Source organism: Cygnus atratus, unplaced genomic scaffold (genome assembly GCF_013377495.2).
Source record: "Cygnus atratus isolate AKBS03 ecotype Queensland, Australia unplaced genomic scaffold, CAtr_DNAZoo_HiC_assembly HiC_scaffold_58, whole genome shotgun sequence".
NCBI lineage: Eukaryota > Metazoa > Chordata > Aves > Anseriformes > Anatidae > Cygnus > Cygnus atratus.
In genome coordinates, this window is record NW_026110183.1 from 97,636 (window position 1) to 113,495 (window position 15,860).

At 61.7% G+C, this 15,860-nt stretch overlaps 1 protein-coding gene across 1 annotated transcript; it reads left to right on the plus strand.

Annotated features, from left to right (window-relative positions):
* Positions 1–6,215: 6,215 nt before the first annotated feature.
* On the plus strand, positions 6,216–14,909 carry AP1S1 (adaptor related protein complex 1 subunit sigma 1). Its single transcript, XM_035572204.2, has 5 exons — positions 6,216–6,353; positions 7,212–7,390; positions 9,960–10,068; positions 11,280–11,417; positions 14,826–14,909. The coding sequence occupies exons 1-5, from the start codon at positions 6,351–6,353 to the stop codon at positions 14,871–14,873; spliced, it is 477 nt and encodes a 158-aa protein (XP_035428097.1). The 5' UTR covers positions 6,216–6,350; the 3' UTR covers positions 14,874–14,909.
* Positions 14,910–15,860: the final 951 nt, after the last annotated feature.

Genomic DNA, 15,860 nt, shown 5'->3' on the forward strand with positions numbered 1-15,860 from the left:
GCCCCCCACATCTGCGTTTCGGTGCCCCCTGGCCAGGCTGCACTCACCTGCCACATCCCCGTAGAGGAGGAGGAGGAAGAGGAGTTGGAAGGCCGGGGTGCAAGACCCCATCTTGGTGCCCCCCAGCCCCGCGGCGCTGCCAGCAGCATCCTGGTGCGGAGCCATGCCCGGGGCAGGAGTGGCAGTGGGGAACTTTGCCCCTCTGCGGGGAGGAGCCGTGCGTTCTCAGGGCAGGCGGTGGTTGGGGGGCGCGGCCATGCCTGGACAAGTCGTGGGCACCGTGACCGTGGGGACAAATGTGACGGTCCCCTCCCCGTTATCGGTGACAACCACGACGGCCCCTTCCCCAGTATCACCACCCTGGGGGTGTTGCGGTGTCATGGGGAGGGGGTGTTTCTTCCTTTTTGGGGTGAATCTGACCCAAATTGGGGACTGGGGGCTGGGGTTGGGGGCTGGTAGATGGATTCCAGCCATCGTGGGGTCTTTCCAGGTCATGTCCAACCATTGTTGGGTTCTCCAAGACTGATTCCAACCATTGTTGGCTGGTCCAAGACCATTTCCAACCACCTTTGTGTCCCCCAACATCAATTCCAACCATCATTGGGTCCTCTAATTTTGATTCCAACCATCGCAGTGTGCTCAGGTGGCCAAGAAGGCCAACAGCATCCTGGCTTGTATAAGAAGCAGTGTGGCCAGCAGGGCTAGGGAAGTGATTGTCCCCCCGTACTCGGTGAGTCCACACCTCAAGTACTGTGTTCAGTTTGGGGCTCCTCACTACAAGAAGGACGTCGAGGTGCTCGAGCGAGTCCAGAGAAGGGCAACGAAGCTGGTGAGGGGTCTGGAGAACAAGGCTTACGAGGAGCGGCTGAGGGGTGCCATGAGGATGGGTCCGGTGCGGCCCGGCCTCCCCTCACGGGGCTTGACCTCCCCTCTCGCTCCCGGCCTCCCCTCTCGCTCCCAGTCTCCTGTTGTGTTCCCAAATTTCCCTTGTGCACCCAGGTCTCCCCTTGAGCTCCCATCCTCCCCTCGTGTTCCCAGCCTCCCCTCATGGGGCCCGGCCTCCCCTCATGCTCCCGGGCCTCACCTCCTGCCGGAATTGCTTCTCAAAGCTCTCATAGGCCTCCGAGCGGGGGTCCTGCAGCTCCTCCGTGTAGTCGAAGTTGGTGACGGTCACCACCAGCTCCACATTGGCCACAATCGTCCCCTCAATAGCTGCAGGAGGCAGGAGGGGGGTGAGCGCGAGGGGCCAGGGCTGGGCAGAGGTTGCGGGCCAGGCGGAGGCTGTGGGCTGGGGGGAGGCCGCACTTACGGAGCTCGGTGGTGATGGAGTCGCTGAAGAACTCGCACAAGGGGCCGTAGAAGTCGGGGAGGCAGACGCACTTGATGGAGTCGTAGGTGCCTCCATTCTGGCAGACCACTGCGGGGAGAGCGGAGGTCAGGGGGCAGCCTGGGGTGGGGGGTTCCATGAGGAGACCCCAAGAAAGACAGGGGTGAGGGTCATCAATGGAGGCCTGGGAGGTGGAGTGGAGGAGGGAGGAGGCCAAGAGGAGGGAGGAAAAGAGGGATATGGAGGCTGACCTGGAGGAACAGTGGTGGTCGTTCGGGTTGTGGTGGTTGTGGTTGTTGGGGTGGTGGGGGTGGTGGTGGTGGTTGTTGGGGTAGTGGTGGTGGTGGTCGTGGTCGTTGGGGTGGCAGTGGTGGTCGTCGTGGTAGTGGTCGTGGTGATGGTTGTGGTCGTTGGGGTTGTGGTGGTGGTCACTGGGGAAGTGGTGGTGGTCACTGGGGAGGTTGTGGTGGTCACTGGGGCAGTGCTGGTGGTCACTGGCCCAGTGGTGGCTGAGGCAGGGAAAGAGGTTCCTGAATTGGTAGAGGTCAGTGGTGTGGGGCTGTCACCAGATGAGGCTTCTTCAGTGGGGGGGGAGAGCCCGGAGGTCATTTCTGTGTAGGAAGATGTGTCTGTGTAGGGAGACATTTCTGTGGAGACCAGCGGTATGGAGGTTTCACCGGAGAAATTTCCTTCATCGTCCAGAAATATCACGGTATTCCTTGCTATTGAGATGAGAAATCTGGAGTTAATCCTGTGGCTGCCGTCAGCACCTTTGGAGGCTTTGTGCTTTGTGGCGGCCGCCCCGTCCCGCACCTTTCCCCTTTGTACTCTCCGGCCTCGCCCCTGGCCTTCCCACCACACCCCTCCCCCGGCCTCTCCCTCACTTTTGCTTTCATCTGACCCTTGTCTTGTTCCCGTTCACACATCCGTGGGATGGGTGGGGCAGAGGCTGCACGAGAGGACGTGGCCTCTGCTGTCCCAATTTGTGGTCTCTTCTGCCCAAGTTCATGGCCTCCCCTGTCCCAATTCTGGCCTCCGCTGTCCCAATTCTGGCCTCCACCGCCCCCAATTCATCATCTACACTGCCCCGATTTGTGGTCTCCCCTGCCCCAATTCTGGCCTCCGCTGGCCCTCATCAGTGCCATCATCGCCGGGCGGGGGGCTGTGGAGTGTCCCCATCCCTGTCCTTGTCCCTGTCCCCCTCCCCAGTGTCCCTGTCCCCCTCCCCCTGTCCCCATTCCCACCAGGACAGTGTCACCTTGGGCCGTGGAGGCCGATTCCCCCCTCAGCCGCCCCAACGCACCCAGAGGAGATGCCCAGGGGAGGCCGCCCCCTCCTGCCCCCCACATCTGCGTTTCGGTGCCCCCTGGCCGGGCTCCACTCACCTGCCACATCCCCATGGAGGAGGAGGAGGAAGAGGAGGAGGAAGGCCCGGGTGCAAGACCCCATCTTGGCGCCCCCCAGCCCCACGGCGCTGCCAGCAGCATCCCGGTGCGGAGCCATGCCCGGGGCAGGAGTGGCAGTGGGGAACTTTGCCCCTCTGCGGGGAGGAGCTGCTCTTCCCCGGGGTGGGTGGTGGTTGGGGGACGGGCCGTGCCCGGACCAATCGTGGGCACCGTGACCGTGGGGACAAACGTGACAGTCCCCTCCCCGTTATCGGGGACAACCACGACGGCCCCCTCCCCAATATTGCCGCCCTGGGGGTATCACGGTGTCCCGGGCAGGGGGTGTTTCTTCCTTTTTGGGGTGAATCTGACCCAATTTGGGAAGTGGGGGTTGGGGTTGGGGGATTGTAGGTTGATTCCAGCCATTGTGGGGTCTTCCCAGGTCGTGTCCAACCATCACTGAGTTCTCCAAGATTAATTCCAAGCACGCTGGGTGGTCCAAGATCATTTTCAACCATTGTTGTGCCCCCCAAGATCAATTCCAGTCATTGCTGGGTCCTCCAAGATCATTTGAACCATCGTTGGGTTGTCCAAGATCATTTCCAACCATTGTTGGGTCCTCTAATTTCGATTCCAACCATTGTTGGATCTTCTAAGATCAATTCCTACCATAGTTGGGGCCTCCAAGATCACTTCCAATCATGATTGGGTCCCCCAAGATCGATTGCAACCACTGCTGGGTCTTCTCAGACAATTTTCAAGCATGGCCAGGTGTTCCAAGATCACTTTCAACCACCATTGGGTCCTCCAGGATCATTTCCAACCATTGTTGGGTGCCCTAAGATCAATTCCAACCATCGTTGGGTCCTCACAGGTTGATTTTGACCATCGTTGGGTCCCCTGGGTTAGATTCCATCCACCACTGGGTCCTCTAAGATCATTTCCAACCACCGCTGGGTCTTCTCAGACCATTTTCAACCATGGCCAGGTCTTCCCAGGTTGGTTCCTACCACCGTTGGGTTCTCCAATTTCATTTCCAATGATTGTTGGATCCTCCAAGATCGATTCCAACCATTGTTGGGTCTTCTCAGACCATTTTCAACCATGGCCAGGTCTTCCAAGATCACTTTCAACCACCATTGGATCCTCCAGGATCATTTCCAACCATCTTTGGGTCCCCAAGATCAATTCCAACCACCGTTGGGTCTTTTCAGACCATTTTCAACCATGCCCAGGTCTTCCCAGATCGATTCTAACAATGCTAGTGTCCTCCAAGATCGTTTCCAACCATGGTTGGGTCCCCTGAGATTGTTTCCAATCATCATTAGGTTCTCCAGGATCAATTCCAACTATGGTTGGGTCCTCCAGGATCGTTTCCAATCATCGTTGGGTCCCCCAAGATCGATTCCAACCATCATTAGATCCTCCAAGATCGTTTCCAACCATCATTAGATCCTCCAAGATCGTTTCCAACCATCGTTGGGTCTTCTCAGACCATTTTCAAACATGGCCAGGTCTTCCCAGGTCAGTTCCAACCACCGCTGTGTCCTCCAAGTTCGTTTCCAATGATCGTTGGGTCCTTCACAATCGATTCCAACCATCGTTGGGTCCCCTAAGATCAGTTCCAACCATCTTTGGGTCCTCCCAGATTGATTCCAACCATCGTTGGGTCTTCTCACACAATTTTCAACCACGGCCAGGTCTTCCAAGACCACTTTCAACCACCATTGGGTTCTCCAAGATCATTTCCAACCACCTCTGGGTCCCCTAAGATCAATTCCAACCATCTTCAGGTCCTCCTAGATTGATTCCAACCATTGTTATGTCCTCCAAGATCGATTCCACCCACCGTTGGGTCCCAAGATCGTTTCCAACCACCGCTGGGTCTTCTCAGACCATTTTCAACCATGGCCAGGTCTTCCAAGATCACTTTCAACCACCATTGGGTCCTCCAAGTTTGTTTCAAATGATTGTTGAATCCTCCAAGATTGATTCCAACTACCGTTGGGTCTTCCATGATCATTTCCAACCACCCTTGGGTCTTCTCAGACCATTTTCAACTATGGCCAGGTCTTCCTGGATCGATTCTTGGGTCTTCTCAGGTCCCTTCCAGCCACGGTTGCGTCCTCTCAAATCTTCTCCGCTCCCGGCCAGGTCTTCCCAAATTGTTTCTGGTTCCTCCCGGAGACTGAGAGCTCATGGGTACAGATTAAAGGGCAGACATCCACTGTCGATACCACGGCCACCAGATGAGGAAGAGGAGGAGATGAAGTCTTCTTAAACACAGCTCCAAGCAGCCTCTCGGTCTCCCTGCTTCTCCTGGAGAACTTCAACCACCCCAATACCTGCTGGGAAGACCAAACAGCGAGGCACAGACCATCCAGGAGGTTCCTGCAGGGCATCGATGACCACGATCACCATCTCAAGATGTTTCTCCACCACACAGGTGGCGGAGGAGCCAACGGGGAGAGGAAGGACGAGTTGGAGACCTCGGCTGCAGCGACCGCAGGATGGCGGAGGCCAGGACCTCGCGGGAAGGAAGCCGGGCTCCAACCACCCCAATTTGCGGAAAGTTGGACTTCAGGGGGTCTCGGCCCCACAGATGTGGGTCTCGACCCCATAGATGTGGGTCTGGGAGGGGTTTGTGCCCCATGGATGTGGGTCTAGGCCCCACGGACATGGGTCTGGGGGGTCTGGGCCCCATAAATTTGGGTCTGGGGGGGTCTAGGCCCCATAGATGTGGGTCTGGGCGGTCTCGACCCCATAGATTTCGGTTTGGGGGCTCTCAGTCCCATAGATGTGGGTCTGGGAGGGGCTTGTGCCCCATGGATGGGGGTCTGGGGGGTCTCGGCCCCATACATTTGGGTCTTGGGGGTCTCATCCCCATAGATGTGGGTCTGGGAGGGATTTGTGCCCCATGGATGTGGGTCTAGGCCCCATGGACGTGGGTCTGGGGGGTCTTGCCACCATAGATTTGGGTCTGGGGGTTTTGGCCCCATAGATTTGGGTCTGAGAGGGGTTTGTGCCCCACAGATTTGGGTCTGAGGGGTCTCAGCCCCATAGATTTGGGCCTGGGGGGGTTTGGCCCCATAGATTTGGGTCTGGGAGGGGTTTGTGCATCATGGATGTGGGTCCAGGCCCCATAAATGTGGGTCGGGGGGGGTCTGGGCCCCATAGATGCGGGTCCAGGCCCCATATCTGTGGGTCTGGGAGGGGTTTGTGCCCCACAGGTGTGGGTCTGGGGGGTCTCAGCCCCATAGATGTGGGTCCAGGCCCCATGGATGTGGGCCCAGGCCCGCCCCGGCCTCCGTCCGGTTGCCATGGCGACAGCGCGGACGCTGCCGTGGCAACAAGCCCCGCCCCTTGGCAACCGTTGCTACGGAGCCTCAGTCCCGCCCCGCTGTGGGCCCGTTGCCGGGGCAACGGCTCCGCCCCCCCCCCCCCCGGCCCCGCCCCGTTGCCGTGGCAGCGGGCCCCGCCCCTCCCGGAAGCAGCGCATGCGCGGTGAGGCCGGGCCCGGCGCGGCGGCGGCGGAGAGCGGCGGCGGCGGCGGCAGCGGCTGCCGAGCCCACCGGAAGCGGAAGCGGGGGGAGGGACCGGAAGCGGAACCGAGCGGGGGGGGGACCGGAAGCGGCGCCATGGTGAGCGGCCCCGGGGCCGGGGCTGAGGCGGCGGGAAGGGGGGGGGGGGGCAGCATCGGGCGGGAGGGGGGTCACGTGGGCGGGGGGGGAGGTCACGTGGGAAGGGGGGGTCACGTGGGGGGGTCACGTGGATGGGGGGGGCACAGCCCCTCGCTCCCCGGCCCCACGGCCCCGCCCCCACCGCACAGCCCCCCCATATCCCACCCCGTAGCCCCTCCCCGCCCCGTAGCCCCCCCATTGTCCCCCCCAGCCCCCCCATTGCCCCCCATTTCCCCCCACAGCCCCCCCACAGCCCCCCCATGCCCCGCCCCATAGCCCCTGCCCTGCCCCATAGCCCCCCATAGCCCCCATAGCCCCCCGTCCCAGCCCCGTATCTACCCCCACCCCACACCCCAAATCCCCCCAAATTCCCCCAAATCCCCCCATACCCCCCCATCCCAGCCCCATATCCCCCCATATCTCCCCATATCCCCCCATATCTCCCCATCCCGGCCCCATTATCTCCCCCGTACCCCCACCCCCTGCCCCACAACCCCCCCAAATCCCCACCCCCCACCCCAAATCCCCCCATATCCCCCCATATCTCCCCATATCCCCCCATATCTCCCCATCCCGGCCCCATTATCTCCCCCGTACCCCCACCCCCTGCCCCACAACCCCCCAAATCCCCACCCCCCACCCCAAATCCCCCCATATCCCCCCATATCTCCCCATATCCCCCCATATCTCCCCATCCCGGCCCCATTATCTCCCCCGTACCCCCACCCCCTGCCCCACAACCCCCCCAAATCCCCGCCCCACACCCCAAATCCCCCCGCCCGGACCCCCCCCCCCCCCTAACCCGCCTGCCGCCCGCAGATGCGCTTCATGCTGCTGTTCAGCCGGCAGGGCAAGCTGCGCCTGCAGAAGTGGTTCCTGGCCACGGCCGAGCGCGACAAGCGGAAGCTGGTGCGCGAGCTGATGCAGCTGGTGCTGGCGCGCAAGCCCAAGATGTGCAGCTTCCTCGAGTGGCGCGACCTCAAGGTGGTCTACAAGAGGTGGGGGGCGCACGGGGGAGGCGACGGGGGGGGGGGGGGGGGGGGGGGGCGAGGGTGGCGGCGCCCCGGGGTTTGGACCCCTTGGTTTGGCCCCGTTGCGGCCGGCCCTGTTGGTTGTACCCCCGAGCGTCCGTTTGGCCCCATTGGGGCCGGCCCCATTGGCTTGGCCCCATAGCCTCCAACCCCATTGGCTTGGGCCCATTGGCTTGGCCCCATCACCTCTGACCCCATTGGCTTGGCCCCATAGCCTCCAACCCCATTGCCTCCAACCCCATTGGCTTGGGCCCATTGGCTTGGCCCCATTGCATCCAGCCCCATTGGCTTGGCCCCATCACCTCTGACCCCATTGGCTTGGCCCCATAGCCTCCAACCCCATTGCCTCCAACCCCATTGGCTTGGCCTATTGGCTTGACCCCATAGCCTCTGACCTCATTGGCTTGACCCCATATCCTCCAACCCCATTGACTCTGACCCCATTGGCTTGGCCCCATAGCCTCCAGCCCCATTGGCTTGGCCCCATTGCCTCCAACCCCATTGACTCTGACCCCATTGGCTTGGCCCCATTGCCTCCAGCCCCATTGGCTTGGCCCCATTGCCTCCAACCCCATAGACTCCAGCCCCATTGGCTTGGCCCTATTGCGTCCAACCCCATTGGCTTGGCCCCATAGCCTCCAACCCCATTGGCTTGGGCCCATTGGCTTGGCCCCATTGCATTTGGCCCCGTAGCCTCTGGTCTCATTGGCTTGGCCCCATAGCCTCCGGCCCCATTGGCTTGGCCCCGTTGCCTCCAACCCCATAGACTCCAGCCCCATTGGCTTGGCCCTATTGTGTCCAGCCCCATTGCCTCTGGCCCCATAGCCTCTGATCTCATTGCCTTGGCCCCATTGCATCCAGCCCCATTGGCTTGGCCCCATCACCTCTGACCCCATTGGCTTGGCCCCATAGCCTCTGACCTCATTGGCTTGGCCCCATAGCCTCCGGCCCCATTGGCTTGGCCCCGTTGCCTCCAACCCCATAGCCTCCAACCCCATTGGCTTGGCCCCATCACCTCTGACCCCATTGGCTTGGCCCCATAGCCTCCAACCCCATTGACTCTGACCTCATTGGCTTGACCCCATAGCCTCCAACCCCATTGACTCTGACCCCATTGGCTTGACCCCATAGCCTCCAGCCCCATTGGCTTGGCCCTATTGCGTCCAACCCCATTGGCTTGGCCCCATTGGCTTGGCCCCATAGCCTCCAGCCCCATTGGCTTGGCCCCATAGCCTCCAGCCCCATTGGCTTGGCCCCATTGCCTCCAACCCCATTGACTCCATCCCCATTGGCTTGACCCCATAGCCTCTGACCTCATTGGCTTGACCCTATAGCCTCCAACCCCATTGGCTTGGCCCCGTTGGCTTGACCCCATAGCCTCTGATCTCATTGGCTTGGCCCCATGGCCTCCGACCCCATTGGCTTGGCCCCATTGCATCCAGCCCCATTGGTGGTGCCCTACAGCCCCTGACCCCATTGCCCCCAGCCCCATTGCACTCCCCACTGAGTGCCCCCAGCCCCATTTCCTCCCCCCCCCCAGTTTCCCCTGTATCCCCACCATTCTCCCATCTCCCCCCATACCCCCCCATTTCCCCCCATCCCCCCCGATTTCCCCCCCAATTTCCCCCCCCAATTTCCCCCACACCCCCCAATTTCCCCTATATCCCCCCATCCCCCCACTCCCCCCGAAATTTCCCCCACATCCCCCCATACCCCCCCATTCCCCCCACATCCCCCCATTCCCCCACCCCCCCCAATTTCCCCTATATCCCCCCCATTCCCCCCCAGCCCCCCCATTCCCCCCACCCCCCTCCATTCCCCCCACACCCCCCAATTTCCCCTATATCCCCCCCATTCCCTCCACATCCTCCCATTCCCCCCATACCCCCCCATTCCCCCACACCCCCCCCATTCCCCCACACCCCCCCCATTCCCCCCATACCCCTCATTCCCCCACATCCCCCAATTTCCCCTATATCCCCCCCATTCCCCCCACCCCCCCATTCCCCCCCCATTCCCCCACACCCCCCAATTTCCCCTATATCCCCCCCATTCCCCCCACCCCCTCCATTCCCCCCCCCATTCCCCCACACCCCCCCATTCCCCCCACCCCCCCATACCCCCCCATACCCCCCCATTCCCCCCACGCCCCCAATTTCCCACATACCCCCCCATTCCCCCACATCCCCCCCATTTCGCCCACCCCCCTCCATTCCCCCCACACCCCCCAATTTCCCCTATATCCCCCCCATTCCCCCCATACCCCCCATTCCCCCACACCCCCCAATTTCCCCTATATCCCCCCCATTCCCCCCACCCCCTCCATTCCCCCCCCCATTCCCCCACACCCCCCCATTCCCCCCACCCCCCCACACCCCCCCATTCCCCCACACCCCCCCCATTCCCCCCATACCCCCCACTCCCCCACATCCCCCAATTTCCCCTGTATCCCCCCCCCCCCATTCCCCCACATCCCCCCCCGCGCCCCCCCAACCCCCCCGGCGGCGCGCCCCCAGCCCCCCGTGCCCCCCCCCAGGTACGCCAGCCTCTACTTCTGCTGCGCCATCGAGGGCCAGGACAACGAGCTGATCACGCTGGAGCTCATCCACCGCTACGTCGAGCTGCTCGACAAGTACTTCGGCAGCGTGAGTCGCCCCGCGCGCCCGTCTGGGGGGGCTCGGGGGACCCTACAGAGCCGTTTCGGGGGCTGAGAACCCCCCCCCAGTTCCGTCTGGGGGGCTCAGGAACCCCAAAGTCCCATTTGGGGTCAAGGGAACCCCCCCAGAGACTCATTTGGGGGGCTCAGGAACCCCAAAGTCCCATTTGGGGTCAAGGGAACCCCCCCAGAGACTCATTTGGGGGGTTCAGAAACCCCAGAGACTCATTTGGGGGGCTCAGGAACCCCAAAGTCCCATTTGGGGTCAAGGGAACCCCCCCAGAGACTCATTTGGGGGGTTCAGAAACCCCAGAGACTCATTTGGGGGGCTCAGGAACCCCAAAGTCCCATTTGGCATCAAGGGAACCCCCCCAGTTCCGTTTGGGGGGCTCAGGAACCCCAAAGTCCCATTTGGGGTCAAGGGAACCCCCCCAGAGACTCATTTGGGGGGCTCAGAAACCCCAAAGTCCCATTTGGGGTCAAGGGAACCCCCCCAGAGACTCATTTGGGGGGTTCAGAAACCCCAGAGACTCATTTGGGGGGCTCAGGAACCCCAAAGTCCCATTTGGGGTCAAGGGAACCCCCCCAGAGACTCATTTGGGGGGGCTCAGGAACCCCAAAGACCCTTTTGGGGTCAAGGGAACTCCCCCAGATCCGTTTGGGGGGCTCAGGAACCCCACAGACCTGGTTTGGGGTCTCAGGAACCCCCAGACCCAAACCCCATTTCTGTGTCCCCCAACCCCATTTTTGGGCCCCCCAACCCCATTTTTGGGCCCCCCAGCCCCATTTCTGTGCCCCCCAACCCCATTTCTGGGCCCCCCAGCCCCATTTCTGTGCCCCCCAACCCCATTTTTGGGCCCCCCAAACCCCATCTCTGTGCCCCCCAGCCCCATTTCTGGGCCCCCCAACCCCATTTCTGTGCCCCCCAACCCCATTTCTGGGCCCCCCAACCCCATTTCTGGGCCCCCAACCCCCCTTTTTTGGTTCCCAGCCCCCCCCCAGCCCCATTTTGGGGTCTCAGCCCTCCCTAGACCTGCCCCCAGCCCCATTTTAGGGGCCTCAGGAGTCCCCCCAACCCCATTTCTGGGCCCCCCAACCCCATTTCTGTGGCCCCCGACCCCATTTTTTGGGCTCCCAGCCCCCGTAGCGGGGTGGGGGCCCCCCCCCCGGTGACGGCCGTGCCCCCCCCCCCCCCCACAGGTGTGCGAGCTGGACATCATCTTCAACTTCGAGAAGGCGTACTTCATCCTGGACGAGTTCGTCATGGGCGGCGAGGTGCAGGACACCTCCAAAAAGAGCGTCCTCAAGGCCATCGAGCAGGCCGACCTGCTGCAGGAGGTGCCCCCCGACCCCAAAACCCCCCCCCCGGGGACCCCAAAAGGGACGCGGGGACACCCCCAAACCGGCACGGGGCTGATGGGACCCGTAGGGAGCCATAGAGAACCCCAAAACAGTTATGGGATCCCTATAGGGTGATGAGATCCGTAGGGACCCCAAAAGGGTTATGGGATCCCTATGGGGTGATGGGACCCCAAAAATGGGTACGGGATCCTTATAGGGTGGTGGGAGCTGTACGGACCCCAAAAATGGGTATGGGGTCCCTATAGGTTGATGGGACCCGTAGGGACCCCAAAAATGGGTATAGGATCCCTATAGGCTGATGGGATCCATAGGGACCCCAAAAATGGGCATGGGATCCCTATGGGATGCTGGGACCCCAGAGGGACCCCAAAAGGGGCACGGGACGCCCATGGGGTGCTGGGGGCTGTGGGGAGCCCCGTTATGTCCCTATGGGGTGATGGGACCTCGTAGAGACCCCAATCACACCTCCAAGAAGAGCGTCCTCAAGGCCATCGAGCAGGCCGACCTGCTGCAGGAGGTGCCCCCCGACCCCAAAACCCCCCCCCCGGGGACCCCAAAAGGGACGCGGGGACACCCCCAAACCGGCACGGGGCTGATGGGACCCGTAGGGAGCCATAGAGAACCCCAAAACAGTTATGGGATCCCTATAGGGTGATGAGATCCGTAGGGACCCCAAAAGGGTTATGGGATCCCTATGGGGTGATGGGACCCCAAAAATGGGTACGGGATCCTTATAGGGTGGTGGGAGCTGTACGGACCCCAAAAATGGGTATGGGGTCCCTATAGGTTGATGGGACCCGTAGGGACCCCAAAAATGGGTATAGGATCCCTATAGGCTGATGGGATCCATAGGGACCCCAAAAATGGGCATGGGATCCCTATGGGATGCTGGGACCCCAGAGGGACCCCAAAAGGGGCACGGGACGCCCATGGGGTGCTGGGGGCTGTGGGGAGCCCCGTTATGTCCCTATGGGGTGATGGGACCTCGTAGAGACCCCAATCACACCTCCAAGAAGAGCGTCCTCAAGGCCATCGAGCAGGCCGACCTGCTGCAGGAGGTGCCCCCCGACCCCAAAACCCCCCCCCCGGGGACCCCAAAAGGGACGCGGGGACACCCCCAAACCGGCACGGGGCTGATGGGACCCGTAGGGAGCCATAGAGAACCCCAAAACAGTTATGGGATCCCTATAGGGTGATGAGATCCGTAGGGACCCCAAAAGGGTTATGGGATCCCTATGGGGTGATGGGACCCCAAAAATGGGTACGGGATCCTTATAGGGTGGTGGGAGCTGTACGGACCCCAAAAATGGGTATGGGGTCCCTATAGGTTGATGGGACCCGTAGGGACCCCAAAAATGGGTATAGGATCCCTATAGGCTGATGGGATCCATAGGGACCCCAAAAATGGGCATGGGATCCCTATGGGATGCTGGGACCCCAGAGGGACCCCAAAAGGGGCACGGGACGCCCATGGGGTGCTGGGGGCTGTGGGGAGCCCCGTTATGTCCCTATGGGGTGATGGGACCTCGTAGAGACCCCAATCACACCTCCAAGAAGAGCGTCCTCAAGGCCATCGAGCAGGCCGACCTGCTGCAGGAGGTGCCCCCCGACCCCAAAACCCCCCCCCCGGGGACCCCAAAAGGGACGCGGGGACACCCCCAAACCGGCACGGGGCTGATGGGACCCGTAGGGAGCCATAGAGAACCCCAAAACAGTTATGGGATCCCTATAGGGTGATGAGATCCGTAGGGACCCCAAAAGGGTTATGGGATCCCTATGGGGTGATGGGACCCCAGAAATGGGTACGGGGTCCTTATAGGGTGGTGGGAGCTGTACGGACCCCAAAAATGGGTATGGGGTCCCTATAGGTTGATGGGACCTGTAGGGACCCCAAAAATGGGTATAGGATCCCTATAGGCTGATGGGATCCATAGGGACCCCAAAAATGGGCATGGGATCCCTATGGGGTGCTGGGACCCCAGAGGGACCCCAAAAGGGGCACGGGACGCCCATGGGGTGCTGGGGGCTGTGGGGAGCCCCGTTATGTCCCTATGGGGTGATGGGACCTCGTAGAGACCCCAATCACACCTCCAAGAAGAGCGTCCTCAAGGCCATCGAGCAGGCCGACCTGCTGCAGGAGGTGCCCCCCGACCCCAAACCCCCCCCCCCCCGGGGACCCCAAAAGGGACGCGGGGACACCCCCAAACCGGCACGGGGCTGATGGGACCCGTAGGGAGCCATAGAGAACCCCAAAACAGTTATGGGATCCCTATAGGGTGATGAGATCCGTAGGGAACCCCAAAAGGGTTATGGGATCCCTATGGGGTGATGGGACCCCAAAAATGGGTACGGGGTCCTTATAGGGTGGTGGGAGCTGTACGGACCCCGAAAGGGGCACGGGACCCCCGTGGGGTGATGGGACCCATAGGGAGCCATAGGGAACCCCAAAATAGTCATGGGATCCCTGTAGGGTGCTGGGAGATGTAGAGACCCCAAAAATGGGTATGGGGTCCCTATAGGTTGATGGGACCCGTAGGGACCCCAAAAATGGGTATAGGATCCCTATAGGCTGATGGGGTCCATAGGGACCCCAAAAATGGGTATGGGATCCCTATGGGGTGCTGGGACCCCAGAGGGAGCCATAGGGAACCCCAAAAGGGTTATAGGATCCCTATAGGATGCTGGGAGTTGTGGGGACCCCAAAAGGGTTATGGGACCCCCATGGGGTGATGGGACCCCAGAGGGACCCCAAAAGGGGCGTGGGACCCCCATGGGGCGATGGGACCCATAGGGAACCCCAAAAGGGTTATGGGATCCCTATGGGGTGATGGGACCCCAAAAATGGGTACGGGGTCCCTATAGGGTGATGGGGGCTGTGGGGACCCCAAAAGGGTTATGGGATCTCCAGGGGGTGCTGGGACCCCAGAGGGACCCCAAAAGGGGCACGGGGCCCCCCCCTTGGTTTGTGCTCCCCCCCACCCCAATTTCTGCCCCCACCCCCACTTCTGTGACCCCCTCCCCAAATTTAATGCCCCCCCTTTAGGTCTTTAACTCCTCCCCCCTTGGTTTGTGACCCTCCCCCCCCGTGTTTTATGCCCCCTTCCCCCGGGTTTGTGACCCCCCCCCCCCCAAAAAAAAAAATTTTGTGACTCCCTCCCCAAATTTAGTGACCCCCCCTTTTGGTTTCTACCCCCCCTCCCTTTTGGTTTCTGACCCCCCCTGGGTTTCTGACCCCCACCCCCAATTTTCTGACCTCCCCCCCCCTTGGTTGGTGACCCCCTCCCCGGGTTTGTGACCCCCCCTCCCCACATTTAGTGCCCCCCCTCAGGTTCCTGACCCCCCCCCCCCTCTTTTCTGTCCCCCCCCCCTTTTGTGCCCCCCCAGGAGGACGAGTCCCCCCGCAGCGTCCTAGAGGAGATGGGGCTGGCGTAGCCCCCCCCACCCCCCGGGGGGGCCCCCCCCCAGGACCCCCAAACGGAGCCGGGCTGGGGAGGTGGGCGCCCCCCCCCGCTGTAAATACAGCCCCTCCCCCACACGTGGGGGGCGGGGAGCCCCCCCCAGCCCCCTCCCCTCTCATGGGGCCCCCCCGAAATGGGGGGGGGGGCGTTGGGGGGAACCCCCCCCAGAATAAAAACGTGCGGAGACTCAGTTGATGCGTGGGATAATTAGGGGGGGTTAATTAGCATGGGAGGGGGGGTAAATAGCACTGGGGGGGGCAATTAGCATGGTGGGGAGTAATTGGCATGATGGGGGGGGGTAATTAACATGGGAGAGGGGGTAATTAGCACCAGGGGGGGCAATTGGGATCGGAGGGGGGGTAAATAGCATGGGAGGGGGGTAATTAACACGGGGGGGCAATTAGAACAAGGGGGTCAATTAGCACAAGGGGGGAGTAATTAGCACGAGGGGAAGACAGGAGGTTGGGAAGGGGACAATTAGCACAGAGGGGGGATTAATTAGCACCAGGGGGTAATTAATTGGGGGGGGCAGTTAGCACCCGGGGGGGGTGTTAATTAGCCGGGGGGGGGTAACTAGCCTGGGGTAATTAGTGGGGGGGCCCCAATAATGAGGGTAACTCGTACTAAAATAGTCGCTTTTATTCGTTAGCAAAAGTTGTGGTGGGGGCTATTTACATGGGGGGGTACTGGGAGAACTGGGAGGGGGAACTGGGGGGACTGGGAGCTGGAGCGGGGAGTCGGGAACTGGGGAAACTGGGAGAACTGGGAGAGGGAAATGGGGGGTGTCAGGGACTGGAGGAACTGGGAAATGGGGGGAGTCTTGGACTGGGAAGAGGGCTCTTGGACTGGGGGAACTGGGAGGGGGGTCTCATGGAGCACCTTGGGGGTATTTTGGGGTGGGGGTCACACATTTGGGGGTCCCCTTATTGGGGGGGGGGGGGGGCAACCATTATGGGGGGGG